The 20,493-nt window shown below is 42.1% G+C and overlaps 1 protein-coding gene across 1 annotated transcript in view; it reads right to left on the bottom strand.

The window, feature by feature from the left end:
• Nucleotides 1–1,864: 1,864 nt before the first annotated feature.
• LOC137765907 (mucin-13-like) overlaps nt 1,865–20,493 on the bottom strand; it is a 51,046-nt gene continuing 32,417 nt past the window's right edge. Inside the window, exons 8-14 of the mRNA XM_068545659.1 lie at nt 16,329–16,480; nt 9,441–9,566; nt 8,971–9,100; nt 8,275–8,312; nt 6,576–6,660; nt 4,186–4,387; nt 1,865–2,603 (exon numbers count right to left, since the gene is read on the bottom strand). Of these exons, the coding sequence (XP_068401760.1) occupies nt 4,186–4,387; nt 6,576–6,660; nt 8,275–8,312; nt 8,971–9,100; nt 9,441–9,566; nt 16,329–16,480 (733 nt within the window). The 3' untranslated portion in view covers nt 1,865–2,603. The remainder of the gene's footprint in view (nt 2,604–4,185; nt 4,388–6,575; nt 6,661–8,274; nt 8,313–8,970; nt 9,101–9,440; nt 9,567–16,328; nt 16,481–20,493) is intronic.

Genomic DNA, 20,493 nt, shown 5'->3' with positions numbered 1-20,493 from the left:
ACCTGCCGCAACTAAGGAGCCCACCTGCTGCAACTAAGACCCGGTGCAACCAAATAAATAAATAAATAAATATTTTTTTTAAAAAAAGAAAGAAAAAAGAAAAGAGGTTCAAATAGCCTACTTTTAGCGCTAAGTCCAGAATCATCTTCAAATGTAAAGAAGGTAACATGCAGGTCAGAACTAGAGTCTGTGATGTCAAGTTACAGTGGTCAGCCAATTTTAAGTTATGTCTTCATTAATTCTGTTAACCTATTGATTGCTGACTAATATTTTTACTGTGGGCATTAATAGGTCATACGAGTTTCTTTTATTACGTTCACCAGCTAGCCTTGAGAACACAAGAGTAATCACAAGCTGTATCAGTGAGGATGCTCTCACCTGCAAAAACAGAAGCAACTACTCAAACTGTCTTAACAGTAAAGTCCAGAGCCTTCAGGGATGGTCTGATCAGAGCACCAGCTCCATTTTTCCATGGTTCTCTCAGCTTTGCCCTCCTCTATGTGTCAGCTCAGCAAAACTGAAGCAGTTCGAGGCCTCACATCCTCAACCCCACTCTCCAGGACAACGAGTTTCTCCTCCTCCAAGCCTCCTACCAACATTTGAGATTTATTCTAATCGTATCCACTTGTGCCATGTGCTTGCTAAGTCAATCACTGTGGCAAGAGGGCATGGGATTCCGCTGATTGGCTTGGGCCAACCAAGGCCTACATTTGGAGCTAGGGGTTGGATCAATCCCACCCAAAATGCTTGGTTGCTTCATAATGGAAGAGTTGTGGGATATGCATGGGGAAGCAGCCAAAAATGTCTATTCCATGATAAAAAAAAATTACCTTGGGTAATCCAACAGCCCCTAATGAGCAGATGTTAATCAATTCGGTTTACCATGTGTCATGTTTGCTATTGAAAGTGAAATTTAACTGCTATGTGCATCACCCAAAGTCCCAAACACAAGGGAGAACACCATCTATTAAAGACACTTTATTTGTTACTGTTTATAGTTAACAGTCAAGAACAAATAATAATAACAACAACAAATAACAATAACTTGCAAAAGACCAGATATTAGACATAAACAAGGAAACTACTAACATTAAAGAAAGCTGTGCTGGAGGTGCTGCCCCCATTCTTGGCTGTGTGTGTGTCAGTGACCACGGCTAAGGCTCTGTCCCCAGGGAAGGCTGAGGTTTTGGTGGAATACCTCTGGAGTCTGTATCACGAGGCTGAACATTTGGATCCAGAGCACAAGCTCCCTCTCTCACCATCAGCCAGTCAGAATGTCTACAATTTCAAAGTGACTTCAAGCTCTTGCTCTGGGGGTTTGTCTTCACATCCTCTCCTAGGTTCTAAATCTTGGGTAGGGCATGAATTAGAGGAAATGCCCATTTGCTCATTGAGGATGAAGGCGGGCCCTGGGAACCTTCTCCCTTACTCAGCCTACCAGCCCAGCTTCCTTCTACTTCTGTTCCTCCTACTCCTGGTCACATTTGTCCCCACTGACTCCCCTACCTACCGGCATTTCAAAACCTCTAGAATGTACCCCCGCAGAGGACATTTCTAGTTCAGGCCTTCCAGTTGACATTAAGAAGGCCCTGGGTTGCCAGTAACTGCTCCCAAAAAGCTAAGAGACCTGTCTCTTTTTATCTGTCCTCTTGATTTGAGCCCAGGTCACAAGCTCCTGGCAGTTCAAGGGTAATGAAATCCCTACATTTGAGGAAAAGAAGCAGCTTCCCTGTTTTTTTTCTTTTTTTAAAATACCATTCTTTTGACATAAAGTGTAACACACCACTTCTTTTTTTTTTAAATTTATTTATTTTTTATTTTCATTTTTGGCTGTGTTGGGTCTCCGTTGCTGTGCACAGGCTTTCTCTAGTTGCAGTGAGCGGGGGCCACTCTTCGTTGTGGTGCGTGGGCTTCTCATTGCGGTGGCTTCTCTCGTTGAGGAGCATGGGCTCTAGGCGCGCGGGCTTCATTAGTTGTGGCGCACGGGCTTAGTTGCTCCGCGGCATGTGGGATCTTCCCGGGCCAGGGCTTGAACCCGTGTCCCCTGCATTGGCAGGCGGATTCTTAACCACTGCGCCACCAGGGAAGCCCCAGCTTCCTTGTTTTAACTTGCCAGAGAATGAACCTGAGCATCTTCAAGGATGGGATCTCCTCCCATCTCCTGGGACGTCCACAGCTGATGTGTAAGAGTCTCCCAGAATACGTCAATTATCTACAGGGTATCAACTCAAAGCAACAGTCTTCTAGACTCTTTCAGGAGTGAAAAATCCTGGGGAGCTTCCCTCTAGATAGACAGAATGATTACTGTTGCACGGCCAGGAAAAACAAACCTAACCATTGTACTGATTGGAGTAAATCAACTATCTTAAGTATAGGTGCTTACTAATAGCATCTATGTGCATTTAATTTCATAGGTACTTAGTTAGCAAACAAGCTGTATTCATTGCAAACAGTCACAACTCCCATTCAGAGAGGCTGGATGGAAGGGAAATACCAAAGGCCAGATCTTCATGGCTGCTCCCTTCTCCATCAGTCTTTGAAACACTCAAAATAAAAGCTCATATGTTGGGTTGAGGGGTGGATGGTTCCAAATTTTTACCGTTCTAGACAAAACGAGAGAGAGAGAAAGAGAGGGGGAAAAACCCTTAGAAAAGAAGTATTCCAACAGAAACATATGAGAAAATTTAGATTCATAAATGATTAACATTACTGTAATTAACACAATTTGAATACTATTATTCAAATTAGAACCCATCGTGCTGTGTTCTTTATGCATTTTGACTTATTTGATCTTTACCCTCTGAGGTAGGCTTCATTTTAACCATTTCACAGATGAGAAAACAAACCCAGAGAAGTCAAATAACTTGTCTGAGATCACACAGCTCGTAGCAGGAAGGGCCAGGCTGTGAACACAGGTCTGTCCGATTCTAAATCCCATGCCTGCTCAGCCACTAAAGAGCTTTCTTCAGAGGTTATACTTGAAGTAAGGGCCCCACTGTGGGGAAAGGGAGGTTTGAAATGAGTTCCATGGTTAAGGTTCACCTCAGGTAGCACCAAAGGGAGGTCCATTCTCGGCTCTTGCTGGCTAGACCCTGTGTCCGACCCTACATGGCGCATTTTGTGCAAGTCATCCCTTCGTGCATGCATGGCACACTTAGATTCCATGACTGAAGGAAACTTGATATGTAAAATCAACCGTGGGATTTCAAACGAAAAATAAGTCAGATTTTCCCAGAATATTCAAAGTGCGTTAAGATCGGCAAAGGATGACCCGCTCACCTGGGCCGCCTGCAGAAGCAAAGCTCGCACACAGGGAGTGGGGATACTGTTCTCCCCTTCCCCGGCCCCTCTACCACCCTCCCGGGTCCCCCTTCTCTTTCAGCCTCTTTATTTTTCTTCTCTCCTGGGGATACCTCACCTCTCCTTCTTTCCCTTTCTCCCCACTCTTCCTCTTTTAAACAAGTCATTTCTCTCCTTTCCTCTCTTCTTCCCCCTCTCTCTTCTCTGGCCACTTTTCCTCTTCCTTCTGTCTTGTCACTCCTCCCCGAGGGAGTCCTCTCTGACAGGCTTTCTCCTTTCAGCATTTCATTTGGTCACACTGAGCAATGCCAGCTACGATACTCCAAAACAAATCTAACAAGGACAAGCTACTTGCCTTGAGAGTCCTCCCAAGGGAAAGAAAATATTATCAGCCTCGCTTGCCTTGTCGCTTTAGAAATTGATAGGGTGGCCTTGTGGTCTGGGGCGGGGCGGGGAGGAAAGGAGAGATTTGCCTTCATGTGGGCTGGCTGGAAAGGATCCATGTAAACAGAACCATGTTTACATCCAACAGTCCTCCCCAGGCCTGACCTACGTCCTAGGCCCTTCAGTCTGGGAATTGTCATCACAACCACTGGAGTTGTATCCCAAGAAACATATAATTTAAGGAGACCTTAAGGGCATCTGAATTAAGCTTCCTTTTTTATAGCTGAGGAAATAGATGAATAGAGAAATTAAGTGGTGTGTCTAAAGTCACATAGATGGTCAGTGTTAGGGACCAAGTGGTGGCTATTTTCAATAGCTTTCGATTAAAAAAAAAAAGTCTACTGGGCAGCCAGGGCTGCTGATGATACAACAGTCAGGTCCCAAGTCGGCCCTGGGAAATTTCACTCTGCAAAGGCAAACAGAAAGCATGCAAAGACTCACCTAATAGTCTGCGCGGGGTAGACCACCCTGGACTATGTAGGGATTCTGTGGCTGACTCTCTTTGGGTAGGTTCACCCTGATCTTAGGGAATATGCTCCCATCTGCTCCTAGATTGCTAAAGCCGGTCTCCCGCAGTTTCAGATTTCGAAAATCGTTCTCAATCAAGTTCTCTCCTTCCGCATTCCTGCTTTTGTTCTTTGATCTGTAATCAGTAACAGGAATTAGGATCTGACAATGGCGGCAAGTTCCTTGAAGCAAATGTTAATATTCTTTCTTCAAAATGTTTTAAATGTTTGAAATAATTTCAAATTTACATGTAAGTTATGAAAAAAAAAAAATTACACAGAGCTCCCATACATCTATCACCCAGATTCCCCGACTGTTAACATCTCTGAACCATTTAAGAATAAGCTGCAGACCTGATGTCCATTACTGGTAATACTTCATTACTTCATTCAGTGTAGATTCCCTAAGTCTCCTCATAAGCTCCATGTAACCATCAAAACCAGAATGTTAACCCTGATCCAACATTACCATCTAATTCCTCCAGTCCCATTTACATTTTGCTAATAATGTTAGAATTTTTCAGTGTGCCTTTGCATTATTTATGGAAATGATAATAAAAGTCAAAGAAAAGATGATTTGTGATACAATTTTTCATTCAGGCAAAGTCAATGTCTACAGAAGCACCTCAGTGAATAAAATGAGTTCAAGGCATAAAGGTCTTAAGGAGAAATAGGAGTTTCCCAGGTTGTTCTGTGGGCCCTCAAGGACCTCAAGTGTAAGCATTCAAAGCCAAGTGGGAGGACTTGCAGGTGAGGGAGGCACCTGTCCCCCAATTAACTCTGATCATGACCCTTCTCTCCTTCTGGCCTGCAGCGACAGTCCTGCCCTGTTAGAATATGGGTAGTGGGGCCAGAGGCATCCATTATGGCCACAGGGCAGTTCTCGGGTGACTTTCAGACACTGGAATGTCAGAAAGGAAGACCCACTCACCTGGTGACCCTGATGGTCAGCGCAGCCCGCCACTGAGTTCCTGCCCTGTGACAGCACTCCCATCTAAGGTAACTGACAAGAGGCTTCCTTCCCTTTGGAATGGGCAAGAAATTATAATTCCTGGAGAGCTCCCAAGAGTCATGAATCTGTGGCTGAGCAAAGAGCAAACGGGGCTCTGCAGCAGGAAGGGGAACTGAGAACCGAGGCTCTCAAGGGGCACAAGATCTATCACAGTCCCTGAGGACCCTGGAGACTGGGGCGGTGAGCCGGTCCACTGTGGAGGAAGCAGCCTTGCTCCAGAGTCGAATGTCCTGTCCCCCATACCCCCACCCCTGGAAAAGGGGAAGTCGTGTTCTCAGTTCCCAGCTTGGCATCCTTATAATCAAGTCTCTGGGGAAGAGTTAATATCAAAATGGAGTAAAAGAAGAAAAAAAAAGAAACAAAATATTTTAGGAATGTAAACTCTATCCTCTCACATTACAGTGCAAAAAAACCTATTTTGCCAAAATATAAGATATTAGCTAAAGGTAATTTTCAAAAAGTAGCTTTTTTAAAAATCAGAGTGGTTCCTCACTTGGCACATTTAGAATGGAGTAGATGATAGTATTCCATCTCTATTAATGGAGGGAACTTTATCTAAATGTTTGTAGAATAAATGAATGGACCCTACTTAAGTTTTTAAGAAGGTCACTTAAGGCACAAGCGGAGAAAAGGCCATGCAGAGATAACGTTTCTACTTAAAACCCAGGCGGCTCAGTTGAGGTGGACGTTAGGCTATTTGCAGCGAGGTCCTGGGCAGGGGAGTGACTTAATGAAAATTATATCTGACAACATCAGTGGAGTTAAATACTGCTAACAAAAGAGTGTTTTGTTTTGTTTTGTTTTGTTTTGTTTTTGAGCAGATAAAGGTTTATTGCAGGGCCAAGCAAGGAGAATGGGTGGCTTGTGCTCAAAAAAAAAAAACCCTGAACTCCCAAAAGAGTTTTTAATGACAGCAGAAAATGGTTGCTATGTCACTTTATAGTATTAAGCAAAAACAAACCTCAACAAAAAAATTTTTAAAGCACAAAAGATACTAAATTACATATATAACATCATTTTAAAAAGTAGCAAAAAACCTGGAAGGATGTATGCCAAAATGTTGGTTGCTTCAAGGTGGTGGGTTTTGTGGGTGACTTTTTAGTCTGCTCCTTTACACATTTTCTGTTTTCTTCAGTGATCATGTGTGGCTTATAGAATCAGAAGAAAATTCAGGTAAGACAAAAAGGGCAATGGTATTACAGAGGCCTCACCCTATTTTTCTTCTCTTGCCCAGGAAAGGCTGGGCGTGTTTGGAAACCAGAGTGTAATGCCAGTGGCACTGTGCCCCAGGAAAGGGACACTTCACCCCGTACCTCACTGAGAAGATGAGTGCAATCACCATGCCGAGAATGAGGATGCCAGCAATGGTGCCCACGATCGTGAGGATCAGCTGAAATGCTGAAAGGGAAAAGAGAAGAGTAGGAACGGCTTCCCCCAAGCAGACTCCCACTGTCTACTGCACAGGTACGTGTGTTCCCAGTGGTTCCTGGCCAAGAGGACAATTGGGCTCTGGTTTCTGACCCTCTTCCAGGACCAGGATGGGTGGGTGGCTCACCTCCTTTAGCCCTATGTCTGCCCACCCCCAACTGTGTCTTCAGAACCCAATCAAAAGAGACAACCTTGCCAGATAAAAGAAGTCCATAAGCACAGAGGAGGCCATGGTGGCAGGACCTTCCTGGGCTTTGTGGGGGGTGAGATCTCATCAGAGGTCCACACTACCTCCTTACCTCTGCTGTCTTTGCCTGCCTGCCATAACGGACTTTGCTGATAAACTAGGGGAACTAGGTTGGAGTTAAATTTGTCACTAACAGAGGAGCTTGATGGAATTGATGAGGGAAGAGTCTGGAGGTTCATTACCACCCACTCTCCTCTAGATCTGCTTGTTTAACACTCTTGAGCACTTGAAATATGGCTATGGGGTGGCATGTAAGTGCAATTTTAACATACACAGCAGATTTCAAACACATAGTATGAAAAAAATGTAAAATATCTCATTAATCATCCTTGTATTGATTGCCTATTGAAATATTATTTTCTATATGTTGAGTGAAATAAAATGTTATTAAAATCAATTTCACCTATTCCTCTTTACTTTTTAAATTTTACTTAGAGCTTTTAAAATCTGAAATTAAATCTGAAGCTCGTGTTACATTTCTATTGGACAGTGCTGCTCTAGATCCCTTTGATTCTTTCTGCTACATGACTGCCATATATGCCACCTCTAACCAGGATGCAAGGGGCCATCGACCATTAAGTCTGGAAAAAACCTCAAAGGTTAGCTGATCCAAACTTCTCATTTTATAGGTGTAGACACTGAAAGCCCAGAAGAAAGAAATGACTTAGCAAACCCAGCCTCACAACAAAATACAGTAGAAATTAAAAGCATTTCTTATCACTAACTTTGTGGCTGGCTGGGAGGCTAACAGGAATACTCCCTTCATCTTGGATCATTGATCTTTTAGTTCATTATATAAAATTTAAAATATGAAATCATTTAAAATATACAGTTAGTATTGTTCCAATCTGGTGGGGGTAGGGTCTGGGGGGGAACCAAGCAACTGAATTTATGACAACACATCCCAAATTAGTAAATAGCTCTGAGACAAAAAGATGATTTGAGTATTTGAACGTCTGGTTTCTAGTTCTGCTCTACTGTGAACATAAACATTTTTGGAATATACTGGTCTTTATCCTTTTTAGTAGCAGACAGTGCATATTTAATCTAATGTAGGAAATGAATATAATGTTGGGACAACCTTCTTTGGCCTGGGACAAGTCCAGAGGCACCAGCCCACCTCTTGGGCTGAGTTCTATTATTTCCCATATCAGAGAGGCTCTGCCCACAACCTAAGTGTGAGCATGGCGTGGCCTGACCCAGAAGACAAACTCCAGGTAGATTTTCTCTCTCTTTATGAAACAAGCCAGAGACTTTGGGGAACTGGACAGAATTTTGAATGTGGTCAATGTCTGTTTCTTAGAAGCTTATTAACAAAGCAAGACTCTTTTACTCACAGTCTTCACAATCAACTCCGCTGTAGCCAAACGCACACCTAAAATACAAGGAGTAGGAGACCATGGTAAGGAGCCTTGTGGGAGCAGGTCAGAGTTCCCACCCAACCTCCATGTCTTCCTTGCATCTTTCTTTCATTCTCTCCTCCCCGTTCTGTCTCCTCTTTCTCTTTTCTTCCTTACGCTCCCATTCTTCCAGGTGAGCGCCTTTCATGGCACTCTGGAAGGTTGAGGGGGTACACAATCCCATGTGGTTCCATTTGCTAGCAACTGAACGCTCCATCTTCTGAGCGCCAGGAGGATTCAGCAGTTTGGGCGAAGCCGAGTCCCAGAGGCATGGAGCTTAGTGGGACCCCCTCGGGCTGCGAGACCACCTGGCTCGGCCATTTATTTGCTGCCCTGTGAGTGGGGACATGTCATTTATATTCTCCGAGCTTCAGTTTCCTCACCTGAAAATGGGGAATAAATACATTCCTGACTGTTGTTGTATGAGAAGCATTACCTGCTGTGGTTCCCAGCACACGGAGAATGTTCAAAAACTGATGATGATGATGATGGTGGTGATGGTGATGCTCTGTACCTACCAACTTATGCCAGCGAACCAACTTCCAGACCCTAAACTCACACATATGTGACAAGCGCTATCCTTTTTGCCTAGCTTCAGCTATGACAAGATGAAAAAGGAGTGATTTCTCTTACGGTTGACAGATCCCACGATTATCTTCCTTGTAGCCTGGGAGGCACACGCATTTAGCTTCCCCGCTGTTCTTCACTAGGCATTGCCTCTTGTTCTCTGTGTTGCAGTTACCAGGACACTTTGGACCCAAAGCTTCAAAAGAGAGTGATTTCTGGGTAATTTTCAGAAACAACCCCTTCAACACCAAAGTGACACATCACATAATACAATTTTTTCACGTTGCTTTTTCTGGGTAAAACGAGGTGCTCAGTGGCTCTGCACTTGACGTGCGCCCTGTGAAGTCGCATGTGGGCCTCCTCACCAGCTCTTAGCCAAGGCCCTATCCGGGCCCACAGGACTAAAGCCAAAATTCACATCCCTCGGACTCTGAAATGCACATGGAAACCTGAGCAGGAAAGTGTGTACTTTGCAAATGCAAAAGGAGAGAGTGGAGGAGGCACGAAGAACATTTAGAAGCAGGTGGAACACTTACCAACACACAGAGGGATCTGTGGTCTCGGTCTCTGCAGCCCCGGTTTACATTGACATAGTAAACCACTGGCGCAGTCATCTTGCGCATCCTTTTTCTTACAACCATAATAATCACACCGATCTTGCTCTAAGAGGTACAAATAATTCAAAGACATATTTAGCAAGACAATATGGATAAGGTAACTTGTGAAAGCACCCCATTCCATTGTGGTTATTGTTGCCTTTTAACACATTTTGGGATTCAACCAATGAAAATCTGAGATTCTGAAATTCAACTCCTCAGGGGATCTCTTCTATAACTATTTCCTTATATTATTCAATTAAAATTAATTCAATCCAGTGCAATGCAATGATGTTCCAAATCTCTTTTGCACCTACCTCTTTGCTAGGTTCCACAAGGGACACAGTAGCTGCATAAGTTTTGGACCCCATCTTTGGAGACTTACCTGTTTACACCCTTAGGGAGTTGCATCCAGCAACTCATAATACAGACTTTAAGTACAGTGGGAATTCAGGGGCTCAGGTAGCTAAAGGTAACATCGTGGAGGAGGTGGAAATTGGGCTAAGTCTTGAAAGATAGGAAAGATTTGAACAGTCAAAGGAGAGGCAAGGTCTAAGTGGAGTAAACAAGGCATGAAAAGAAGTAAAGGATTCTTGTCCGGGAGTGATGGAGTTGTACTTGGGCAGGGGAGAGGCAGTGGGGTGAGGAGGAACAAAAGTGAGAACTCTTGGCTCTACCGTTGATTGGCCGTGGGCTTTTTGTTCAATCTTTTAATTTGTGGTGGGTCCAAGTTCCCTCCATCTATGAAATGGGCTAATGATTCTTGTTTCACATGATTGTTGTGAGAACTGAATGAACTAATGTAAATGCCATTGTCCACCATAAGATACTCAACAAGTAATCGTTCTTTTGTTCACTTATTGGTATAGCAGGGTTTGAATGTCAGGTTACGGACACTGACTTTTATCCTACAAGCCTGAGAATCCATTGATAGATTCTGACCAGCATGAGAAGCATGGCATGAGAAAGCCATCTTTTAAGAATGTTAGTCTAGAAGCAGATTGGAAGACATTAGGGACAAAAAGATGAATCTGAGAATAGATTAGGGGGAGAGAATAGGAGCAGGTAGAACAGATATGTGGTTACTCTCTTCTAAACATTCCAAACCTGTAACTAACCTTCCTTCATTACCTGCCATTTGAAAATGCCTCTAAATAAAAAACAGAGAAAGAGATTCTACAACTTTTGACACAGAAAAGAGAATCTGTCTTTGCAGCAGAAGCAAGAGAGCAGGAAAAGGTGTTTTTCTCTAAAAGTTCTGAGCTCTCCCTTCCATGTGCTGGGCAGCTCATGCTCCTGTGGCCATCTCTAGCTGGCATCATTTGGTAATCTGTTAATATACCTAAGAGCACATGCCTGGTCTCAGAGTGGAGAGATGTTGAGAAGAGTTGTCCAAAAAAAGAGCAATTCTCAGCACTGAGACCAGATGGTTTCAAGTCTTCCAGGGCTCAGAACCAAGGCAGTTACTAAGTAGAGCCAAATGAGAGAATTGCAAGGGTCCCCAACTTTATTTTGAAGAATGCACTGGTTATTTTCATCTGACAACCACTTGGAGTGGTCAGTCCCCATGCTGATGGGGATCCTCAACTTCCTCACACTTGCTAGAAGTCTCATTCAGCCAAAAGCAGAGCATATGATAAGGTTTTTGTCTTGCCTTGCTGACAATTTCATCTTCCGGGGATAGAGGTTCTGACGGCATGAATTGCTACTCTGGACCAAATTCTGACCCTGAGGAGAAATTTATTGGCAGGTAGAAGTGATGAGTCCCTTGGAAGACAAGGACCAAGTGATAGCCAGAAAGAGGAGTATGACTTTGAGAGAGTAAATATTGAAATGTTCAAAAAGGATAAGGTGTAGTTCCATGGCATGAGACTCTGGAAGATGAAAACAGTTCAGGAAAGTAAGAAGCTCTGAAAATGTAATTCTAACTGTGCAGCTGCAGATGATCCCAACAAGCTATAAAGAAAAAAAAAAATGGGAGAGGGCCAGGTAATATAAGAAACTGGCATAGTTTGCACAGGAAGCTCTCAGATGAGAGACATAAAATATAAAAAGAAGGTCCCATAACCAAAGATGGAATATTAAAAGTGTGACAGAGACAGTCTAGAGTCCCAAATGAGCTCATGCTTGCCACAAACAAAACCCAAAACAACAACAACAACAAAAATCCAACAACAAAGAGCAAAGGGTTAAAAATTAAAAATGGGCAAATGAGAAATGAAAAAGGAGAAGTAACCACTGACACTGCAGAAATACAAAAGATCATGAGGGATTACTACAAGCAACTCTATGCCAATAAAATGGACAACCTGGAAGAAATGGACAGATTCTTAGAAATGCACAAACTGCCAAGACTGAACCAGGAAGAAATAGAAAATATGAACAGACCAATCACAAGCACTGAAATTGAAACTGTGATTAAAAACCTCCCAACAAACAAAAGCCCAGGACCAGATGGCTTCACAGGTGAATTCTATCAAACATTTAGAGAAGAGCTAACACCTATCCTTCTCAAACTCTTCCAAAATATTGCAGAGGGAGGAACACTCCCAAACTCATTCTACAAGGCCACCATCACCCTGATACCAAAACCAGACAAAGATGTCACAAAGAAAGAAAACTACAGGCCAATATCACTGATGAACATAGATGCAAAAATCCTCAACAAAATACTAGCAAACAGAATCCAACAGCACATTAAAAGGATCATACACCATGATCAAGTGGGGTTTATCCCAGGAATGCAAGGATTCTTCAATATACGCAAATCAATCAATGTGATACACCATATTAACAAATTGAAGGAGAAAAACCATATGATCATCTCAATAGATGCAGAGAAAGCTTTCGACAAAATTCAACACCCATTTATGATAAAAGCCCTGCTGCAGAAAGTAGGCATAGAGGGAACTTTCCTCAACATAATAAAGGCCATATATGACAAACCCACAGCCAACATTGTCCTCAATGGTGAAAAACTGAAACCATTTCCACTAAGATCAGGAACAAGACAAGGATGCCCACTCTCACCACTATTATTCAACATAGTTTTGGAAGTGTTAGCCACAGCAATCAGAGAAGACAAAGAAATAAAAGGAATACAAATTGGAAAAGAAGAAGTAAAACTGTCACTGTTTGCAGATGACATGATACTATACATAGAGAATCCTAAAGATGCCACCAGAAAACTCCTAGAGCTAATCAATGAATTTGGTAAAGTAGCAGGATACAAAATTAATGCACAGAAATCTCTTGCATTTCTATACACTAATGATGAAAAATCTGAAAGTGAAATTAAGAAAACACTTCCGTTTACCATTGCAACAAAAAGAATAAAATATCTAGGAATAAACCTACCTAAGGAGACAAAAGACCTGTACGCAGAAAATTATAAGACACTGATGAAAGAAATTAAAGATGATACAAATAGATGGAGAGATATACCATGTTCCTGGATTGGAAGAATCAACATTGTGAAAATGACTCTACTACCCAAAGCAATCTACAGATTCAATGCAATCCCTATCAAACTACCACTGGCATTTTTCACAGAACTAAAACAAAAAATTTCACAATTTGTATGGAAACACAAAAGACCCCGAATAGCCAAAGCAATCTTGAGAACGAAAAAGGGAGCTGGGGGAATCAGGCTCCCTGACTTCAGACTATATTACAAAGCTACAGTAATCAAGACAGTTTGGTACTGGTACAAAAACAGAAATATAGATCAATGGAACAGGATAGAAAGCCCAGAGATAAACCCACGCACATATGGTCACCTTATCTTTGATAAAGGAGGCAAGCAAATACAGTGGAGAAAAGACAGCCTCTTCAATAAGTGGTGCTGGGAAAATTGGACGGATACATGTAAAAGTATGAAATTAGAACACTCCCTGACACCATGCACAAAAATAAACTCAAAATGGATTAAAGACCTAAGTGTAAGGCCAGACACTATCAAACTCTTAGAGGAAAACATAGGCAGAACACTCTATGACATACATCACAGCAAGATTCTTTTTGACCCAGCTCCCAGAGAAATGGAAATAAGAACACAAATAAACAAATGGGACCTAATGAAACTTAAAAGCTTTTGCACAGCAAAGGAAACCATAGACAAGACCAAAAGACAACCCTCAGAATGGGAGAAAATATTTGCAAATGAAGCAACTGACAAAGGATTAATCTCCAAGATTTACAAGCAGCTCATGCAGCTCAATAACAAAAAAACGAACAACCCAATCCAAAAATGGGCAGAAGACCTAAATAGACATTTCTCCAAAGAAGATATACAGATTGCCAACAGACACATGAAAGAATGCTCAACATCATTAACCATTAGAGAAATGCAAATCAAAAGTACAATGAGATATCATCTCACACCGGTCAGAATGGCCATCATCAAAAAATCTAGAAACAATAAATGCTGGAGAGGGTGTGGAGGAAAGGGAACACTCTTGCACTGTTGGTGGGAATGTAAATTGATACAGCCACTATGGAGAACAGTATGGAGGTTCCTTAAAAAACTAAAAATAGAACTACCATACGACCCAGCAATCCCACTACTGGGCATATACCCTGAGAAAACCATAGTTCAAAAAGAGTCATGTACCAAAATGTTCATTGCAGCTCTATTTACAATAGCCAGCACATGGAAGCAACCTAAATGTCCATCGACAGATGAATGGATAAAGAAGATGTGGTACATATATATAATGGAATATTACTCAGCCATAAAAAGAAATGAAATGGAGGTATTTGTAATGAGGTGGATGGAGTTAGAGTCTGTCATACAGAGTGAAGTAAGTCAGAAAGAGAAAAACAAATACAGTATGCTAACACATATATACGGAATCTAAGGAAAAAAAAAAAAAGGCCATGAAGAACCTAGTGGCAAGACGGGAATAAAGACACAGACCTACTAGAGAATGGACTTGAGGATATGGGGAGGGGGTGGGGTGAGATGTGACAGGGTGAGAGAGTGTCACGGACATATATACACTACCAAATGTAAAATAGATAGCTAGTGGGAAACAGCCACATAGCACAGGGAGATCAGCTCGGTGCTTTGTGACCACCTAGACGGGTGGGATGGGGAGGGAGGGAGGGAGGGAGATGCAAGAGGGAAGAGATATGGGAACATATTGTATATGTATAACTGATTCACTTTGTTATAAAGCAGAAGCTAACACACCATTTTAAGGCAATTATACTTCAATAAAGATGTTTAAAAAAAAAAAAAAAGATAAAAAAATGGGCAAATGAATGAAAGGGTGTGTATGTTTTCCATGTTACAGGGGCTCATGGAAAGGCCAGGCCTGGTTGGTGTAATGTTGATGAATGACATGAAAAAAACAGAATGGCTTCAGAACAATTTTTCTCCAGTCTCTTCTGCCAGGAAATAATACTTGGATGGAAAAGAGTTGAATGGACATTCCTAAAGGGACCGTAGCCCATGGAGCGGGTACAGTGCAGGGGAGCCCCCATCCTTTCTGATAGAATTTTAAGTGTTTTATTCCAGAGCATTTACATTCCAGGTCCTGAGAGAACAGTGAGCATCTGTGAAATCTCGAAAAAGAGAGAAGGTGCTAGAAAACTATAAATGAACAGAATTTGATTATATTTTCAAAAAGAGAAATAAGTTTTGCAAACTAGGACATGGAGGTTACAATAAGCCAAAAGCAAAAATTTAAGAGACTAAAGAAGGGGTCGTAGAAGGATCAAAAGGAAAGATGAAGAAGGCAGAATGGGATCAGGAGAATGGTGAACGGAGGTCCAGAGAGAAGAGGACTTCAGGAATGGGAAGATACTAGTATCAAATGCTACAGAAAAGTCAGATAAGTTGTGTCTCAACAGAGGCCTTTAGGTTTGGCAACCAGGACTGAGAACCAGTTGCACAGAGCTGCCTCCAGGGCTGGCGCTGGACACCTCTGAGATGAGGAACTCCTGATGACTGCTGTGGTGATTGCAGTAATAGTGCCAGTTTATTCCTGCCTTCCTGTGTCCATGCCCCTTGGTAGGGCCTGCCACACTGTGCTTTGTCATGTGAATTGCTTTGGCCATCAGGACAGTTGTAAATATAACATTAGCAGAGAGTGAGAAGCACCTGTGTACTGAAATGTGCCCTCTTGCTGCTCTTGAAACCCTTTTGGACTAACCTGCTGGAGGATGAGAGATCATGTGGAGCAGAGACAAACCGTCCAGCTGAGCCATTTTAGATCAGTCTGCCCTCAGCTGATCTACCTGGCAGCTAATGGCTGATGCTTAAGTGAGCCCAGCAGAGATCAGCCAAGCCCCGCCTAGATGAGCAGAACCGCCCAGGTAAGCCCAGCCCAAATTCTGACCCACAGAATTATAGCGTTATAATAAATAAATGGTTGTTGTTTAGGCCACTAAGATTTGGGGTGTTTGTAACACAGTAAAAATGAACTGTTAACAGCTGTCCTATGGGGGTGTGTGTCCGCCTAAAGGGGAAACAGTATAGATAAAACTTTCTATAGCATTTGGAAAGCTAAAACTTGGTATAGAGCCTTCTTGTTTCTCCTTTCTTCATCTTTCCTGGTTCAGAGGCTATTTGTCCAAGACTACCTTCCAAGAAGAGGAACAAACTAGTCAGTCTGATGACTTGGGGGATGGTTATAAAGGAGCAGAAGCCAAATGACAGGGGAAAGGGAGGGAGGAAGAAAGGACAGATTCAAAGGAAACTGGGAGATGTTGTGCATTCAATTATCCAGTGCTTCTGGCCCCCTTCAAATATATAATAGAAAATTTTATGAAAAAGTAGATAGGTCTTCAGGTAATCATTGTATTAAATTATTTCATACTTACTGATGTATCCTGTAAACTCAGTTGGGCTCTTTGCAATTGCATTTTCAATGGTACGTGATATGTTTTCTTCAGTTTCTTTTGTAGTTTCTGTAAAAATGTTTACTACTTCTACGCCAACAGTACGAATTTCAGATCTTGCTGAAGGAGATGTGCTAAAAATGAAATGAATCCATCACTTGATGAATTGAACTGAAGCATCAACAAATTAGTCTTCACAGCAGAAGCAAGAAGAAATACAATTCTGCAGCCTGTGGAAGGAAAACCACATTCACAGAAAGATAGACAAAATGAAAAGGCAGAGGACTTTGTACCAGATGAAAGAACAAGATAAAACCCCAGAAAAACAACTAAATGAAGTGGAAATAGGCAACCTTCCAGAAAAAGAATTCAGAATAATGATAGTGAAGATGATCCAGGACCTAGGAAAAAGAATGGAGGCAAAGATCGAGAAGATGCAAGAAATGTTTAACAAAGACCTAGAAGAATTAAAGAACAAACACCTAGAAGAATTAAAGAACAAACAAAGAGAGGTGAACAATACAATAACTGAAATGAAAAATACACTAGAAGGAATCAATAGCAGAATAACTGAGGCAGAAGAACAGATAAGTCACCTGGAAGACAGAATGATGGAATTCACTGCTGCAGAACAGAATAAAGAAAAAAGAATGAAAAGAAATGAAGGCAGCCCAAGAGACCTCTGAGACATTAAACACAACAACATTTGCATTATAGGGGTTCCAGAAGGAGAAGAGAGAGAGAAAGGACCAGAGAAAATATTTGAAGAGATTATAGTCCCTAACATGGGAAAGGAAATAGCCACCCAAGTCCAGGAAGCGCAGAGAGTCCCATAGAGGATAAACACAAGAAGAAACATGCTGGGCTTCCCTGGTGGCGCAGTGGTTGAGAGTCTGCCTGCCAATGCAGGGGACACGGGTTCGAGCCCTGGTCTGGGAAGATCCCACATGCCGTGGAGCAACTGGGCCCGTGAGCCACAATTACTGAGCCTGCGCGTCTGGAGCCTGTGCTCCCAACAAGAGAGGCTGCGATAATGAGAGGACCGCGCACCGCGATGAAGAATGGCTCCCGCTTGCCACAACTGGAGAAAGCGCTCACACAGAAACGAAGACCCAACACAGCCAAAAATAAATAAATAAATAAATAAATTTAAAGTCCAAATTTATTAAAAAAAAAAAAAAAAGAAGAAGAAACATGCTGAGACACATAGTAATCAAATTGACAAAAATTAAAGACAAAGAAAAATTATTGAAAGCAAAAAGGGAAAAACGACAAATAACATACAAGGGAACTCCCATAAGGTTAACAGCTGATTTCTCAGCAGAAACTCTACAAGCCAGAAGGGAGTGGCATGATATATTTAAAGTGATGAAAGGGAAGAACCTACAACCAAGATTACTCTACCCAGCAAGGATCTCATTCAGATTCAATGGAGAAGTCAAAAGCTTTACAGACAAACAAAAGCTAAGAGAACTCAGCACCACCAAACCAGCTCTACAACAAATGCTAAAGGAACTTCTCTAAGTGGGAAACACAAGAGAAGAAAAGGACCTACAAAAACAAACCCAAAACAATTAAGAAAATGGTCATAGGAACATACATAATTAGCTTAAACATGAATGGATTAAATGCTTCAACCAAAAGACACAGGCTTGCTGAATGGATACAAAAACAAGACCCATATATATGCTGTCTACAAGAGACCCACTTCAGACCAAGGGACACATACAGACTGAAAGCGAGGGAATGGAAAAAGATATTCCATGCAAATGGAAATCAAAAGAAAGCTGGAGTAGCAATACTCGTATCGGATAAAATAGACTTTAAAATAAAGAATGTTACAAGAGACAAGGAAGGACACTACATAATGTGTGGTGGCCCCCAAGCTGTAAGCTTATTCAGCTTTCTGCTTTCCGGAGAACTGCTTGTCTCTTTCTTGGTATGCACTCCTGACGCTGCGGTATTGAGCGTAAAAAAGGAAAATGGCTTGCGGCCAGTTTCGTTCCAGGTGCCTGCTCTGGATCTAAGAGCCCCTGGTTGTTCCCCAGAAGAAGGACGTGCTGCCCTGAGGGGGAAGTCTGTATCTCCAAAGAATGGCCCATAAGGCATGCTGACGCATAGATAGTGACGCATAGATAGTGGCGCATAGATAGTGGCGCATAGATAGTGGCGCATAGATAGTGGTGACAGAATTATGTGGAAATACAAGGTTTACTGACTTGTTGTCTAGTATTCGTTCCATACTAAACCTATATATACATTCATGCTCTTTGAATAAACTTGCCTTGCAACCATCAGTTGTCTTGGCCCTTCTGACCCCATACTGGTGCTTTTCAGTTCCTTACCCCTCACCGCCAGGAACTTCTAGCTTTCTGCAGCCGGTCTGCGGCAAGTGGCGCCCGCACAGGGCCCTGAGTGCGTGAGGCATTTCGGAAGATTTCAGGTAAGTAGAACTCTCGAGTGAGATAGTGTGGCCACAAGAAATAATTTCGTTTTTAGGACGGTAACTCGAGAAAGAGTCAGAAGTAAAATAATATGGGACAAAAGGGCTCTAAGGAGCGTGATTTATTTGCTCAGGTTTTGCTTTCAATGTTAAAAGCCCGTGGAACTAAGGTAACTACCTCACAACTTCTGGAATTTTTGCAATTAGTATATGATGCTTGTCCTTGGTTCCCTGAAGGAGGATCAGTGGACTTAGCAATTTGGACTCGTGTAGGAGATGAGTTATCTAAATATCATGAAGCACATGGACCATCTTCTGTTTCAGTTTCCATTTTTAGCTTGTGGAATTTAATAAGAGATTGTTTTAATCCAATTTATGATTCAGTTCCAAAATTAACAGCTAAATCTGTAGAACATATTGCTGCAGTAGCTACTGCTCCTCCGTTGCCACCGAGGATAAAGAGTGTTAATTCACTTGATGATGATGACTTTTCTTTTGATTCAGCAGGTGAAGAAGCCAAATATGAGGCTGAAAAATATCCTGATGAAAATATTCTTCCGCGGTTACAGCAATTACATGTCTCTGTCCCTATCCCTCCTAAGCTTAGTCCTTTACAACAAGCAGTACGGGGAGCTCTTAATAGAGGGGAGGATCCTTTATTCTGCTGCCCGGTGGTGGAACGACCCAATCCTCAAAATCCACAACAAAATAATTGGGAATATCAGCCTCTCTCCTTTAAGGTTTTGAAAGATTTAAAAGCAGCCTGTGCACAATATGGGCCTATAGCCCCTTTCACTATTACTATGTTGGATACTATTGCAACAGAAGCATTGCCTCCAGCAGACTGGAAATCTATTGCTCGTGCTTGTCTCACTGGTGGCGACTATTTACTTTGGAAATCAGAATATTATGAAAAGGCTGCTGAACAAGCTGAAAGAAATACTGCACAAAATGTGCTAGTAAATTATGAGATGTTGATTGGGGAAGGACAACATCAGTTATTACAGGATCAATTAGCTTTCCCTTTTGTGGCTTATGCTCAGATCAATCATATAGCTCTACATGCATGGAAACATTTACCTGCCTCCACTAGGACTGAAGACCTTGCTAAAATAAGGCAAGGGGCAGATGAACCTTATGCTGATTTTGCGGCTAGATTATTACAGGCTGTTAATAGAATTATTTCTGATGGTCCTTCTGGAGCAATTATCGTCAAACAATTGGCTTTCGAAAATGCTAATAATATTTGTCAAGCAGCTATACGTCCATGGAAAAGGAAAGGAAATTTAGAGGATTATATTCGAGTTTGTTCTGATATTGGATCATCTTACTTACAGGGAGCAGCTATAGCTGCAGCCCTAACTAAGGCAGGATTTGGGCCAAATGCTAAAAGTAAAAACTGTTTTAAATGTGGGAAGCCAGGTCATTTTGCAAAAAATTGTACTGTTGATACTCCTAATATGCCTGTCGTAAATTCTGTGCCTCAAGGTAAATCTCTTCCTCCCACAATTTGTCCCCGATGCCAAAGAGGACGGCATTGGGCTAAAGAATGTCGATCAATGACTCATAAAGATGGAACTCCCTTGTCGGGAAACTTCCGGAGGGGCCTGCTCCGGCCCCATCAAACAATTGGAGCAATGTCAATAATCCCCCCACAACATGCTCCACCGCCTCCAGCTCAGACCTTTGTTCCTCAGGGAATGG

Source organism: Eschrichtius robustus, chromosome 6 (genome assembly GCF_028021215.1).
Source record: "Eschrichtius robustus isolate mEscRob2 chromosome 6, mEscRob2.pri, whole genome shotgun sequence".
In the NCBI taxonomy this organism is placed as follows: domain Eukaryota; kingdom Metazoa; phylum Chordata; class Mammalia; order Artiodactyla; family Eschrichtiidae; genus Eschrichtius; species Eschrichtius robustus.
Note: the sequence above shows the minus strand (reverse complement) of the source record. Positions and strands in the feature narration are given on the sequence as shown.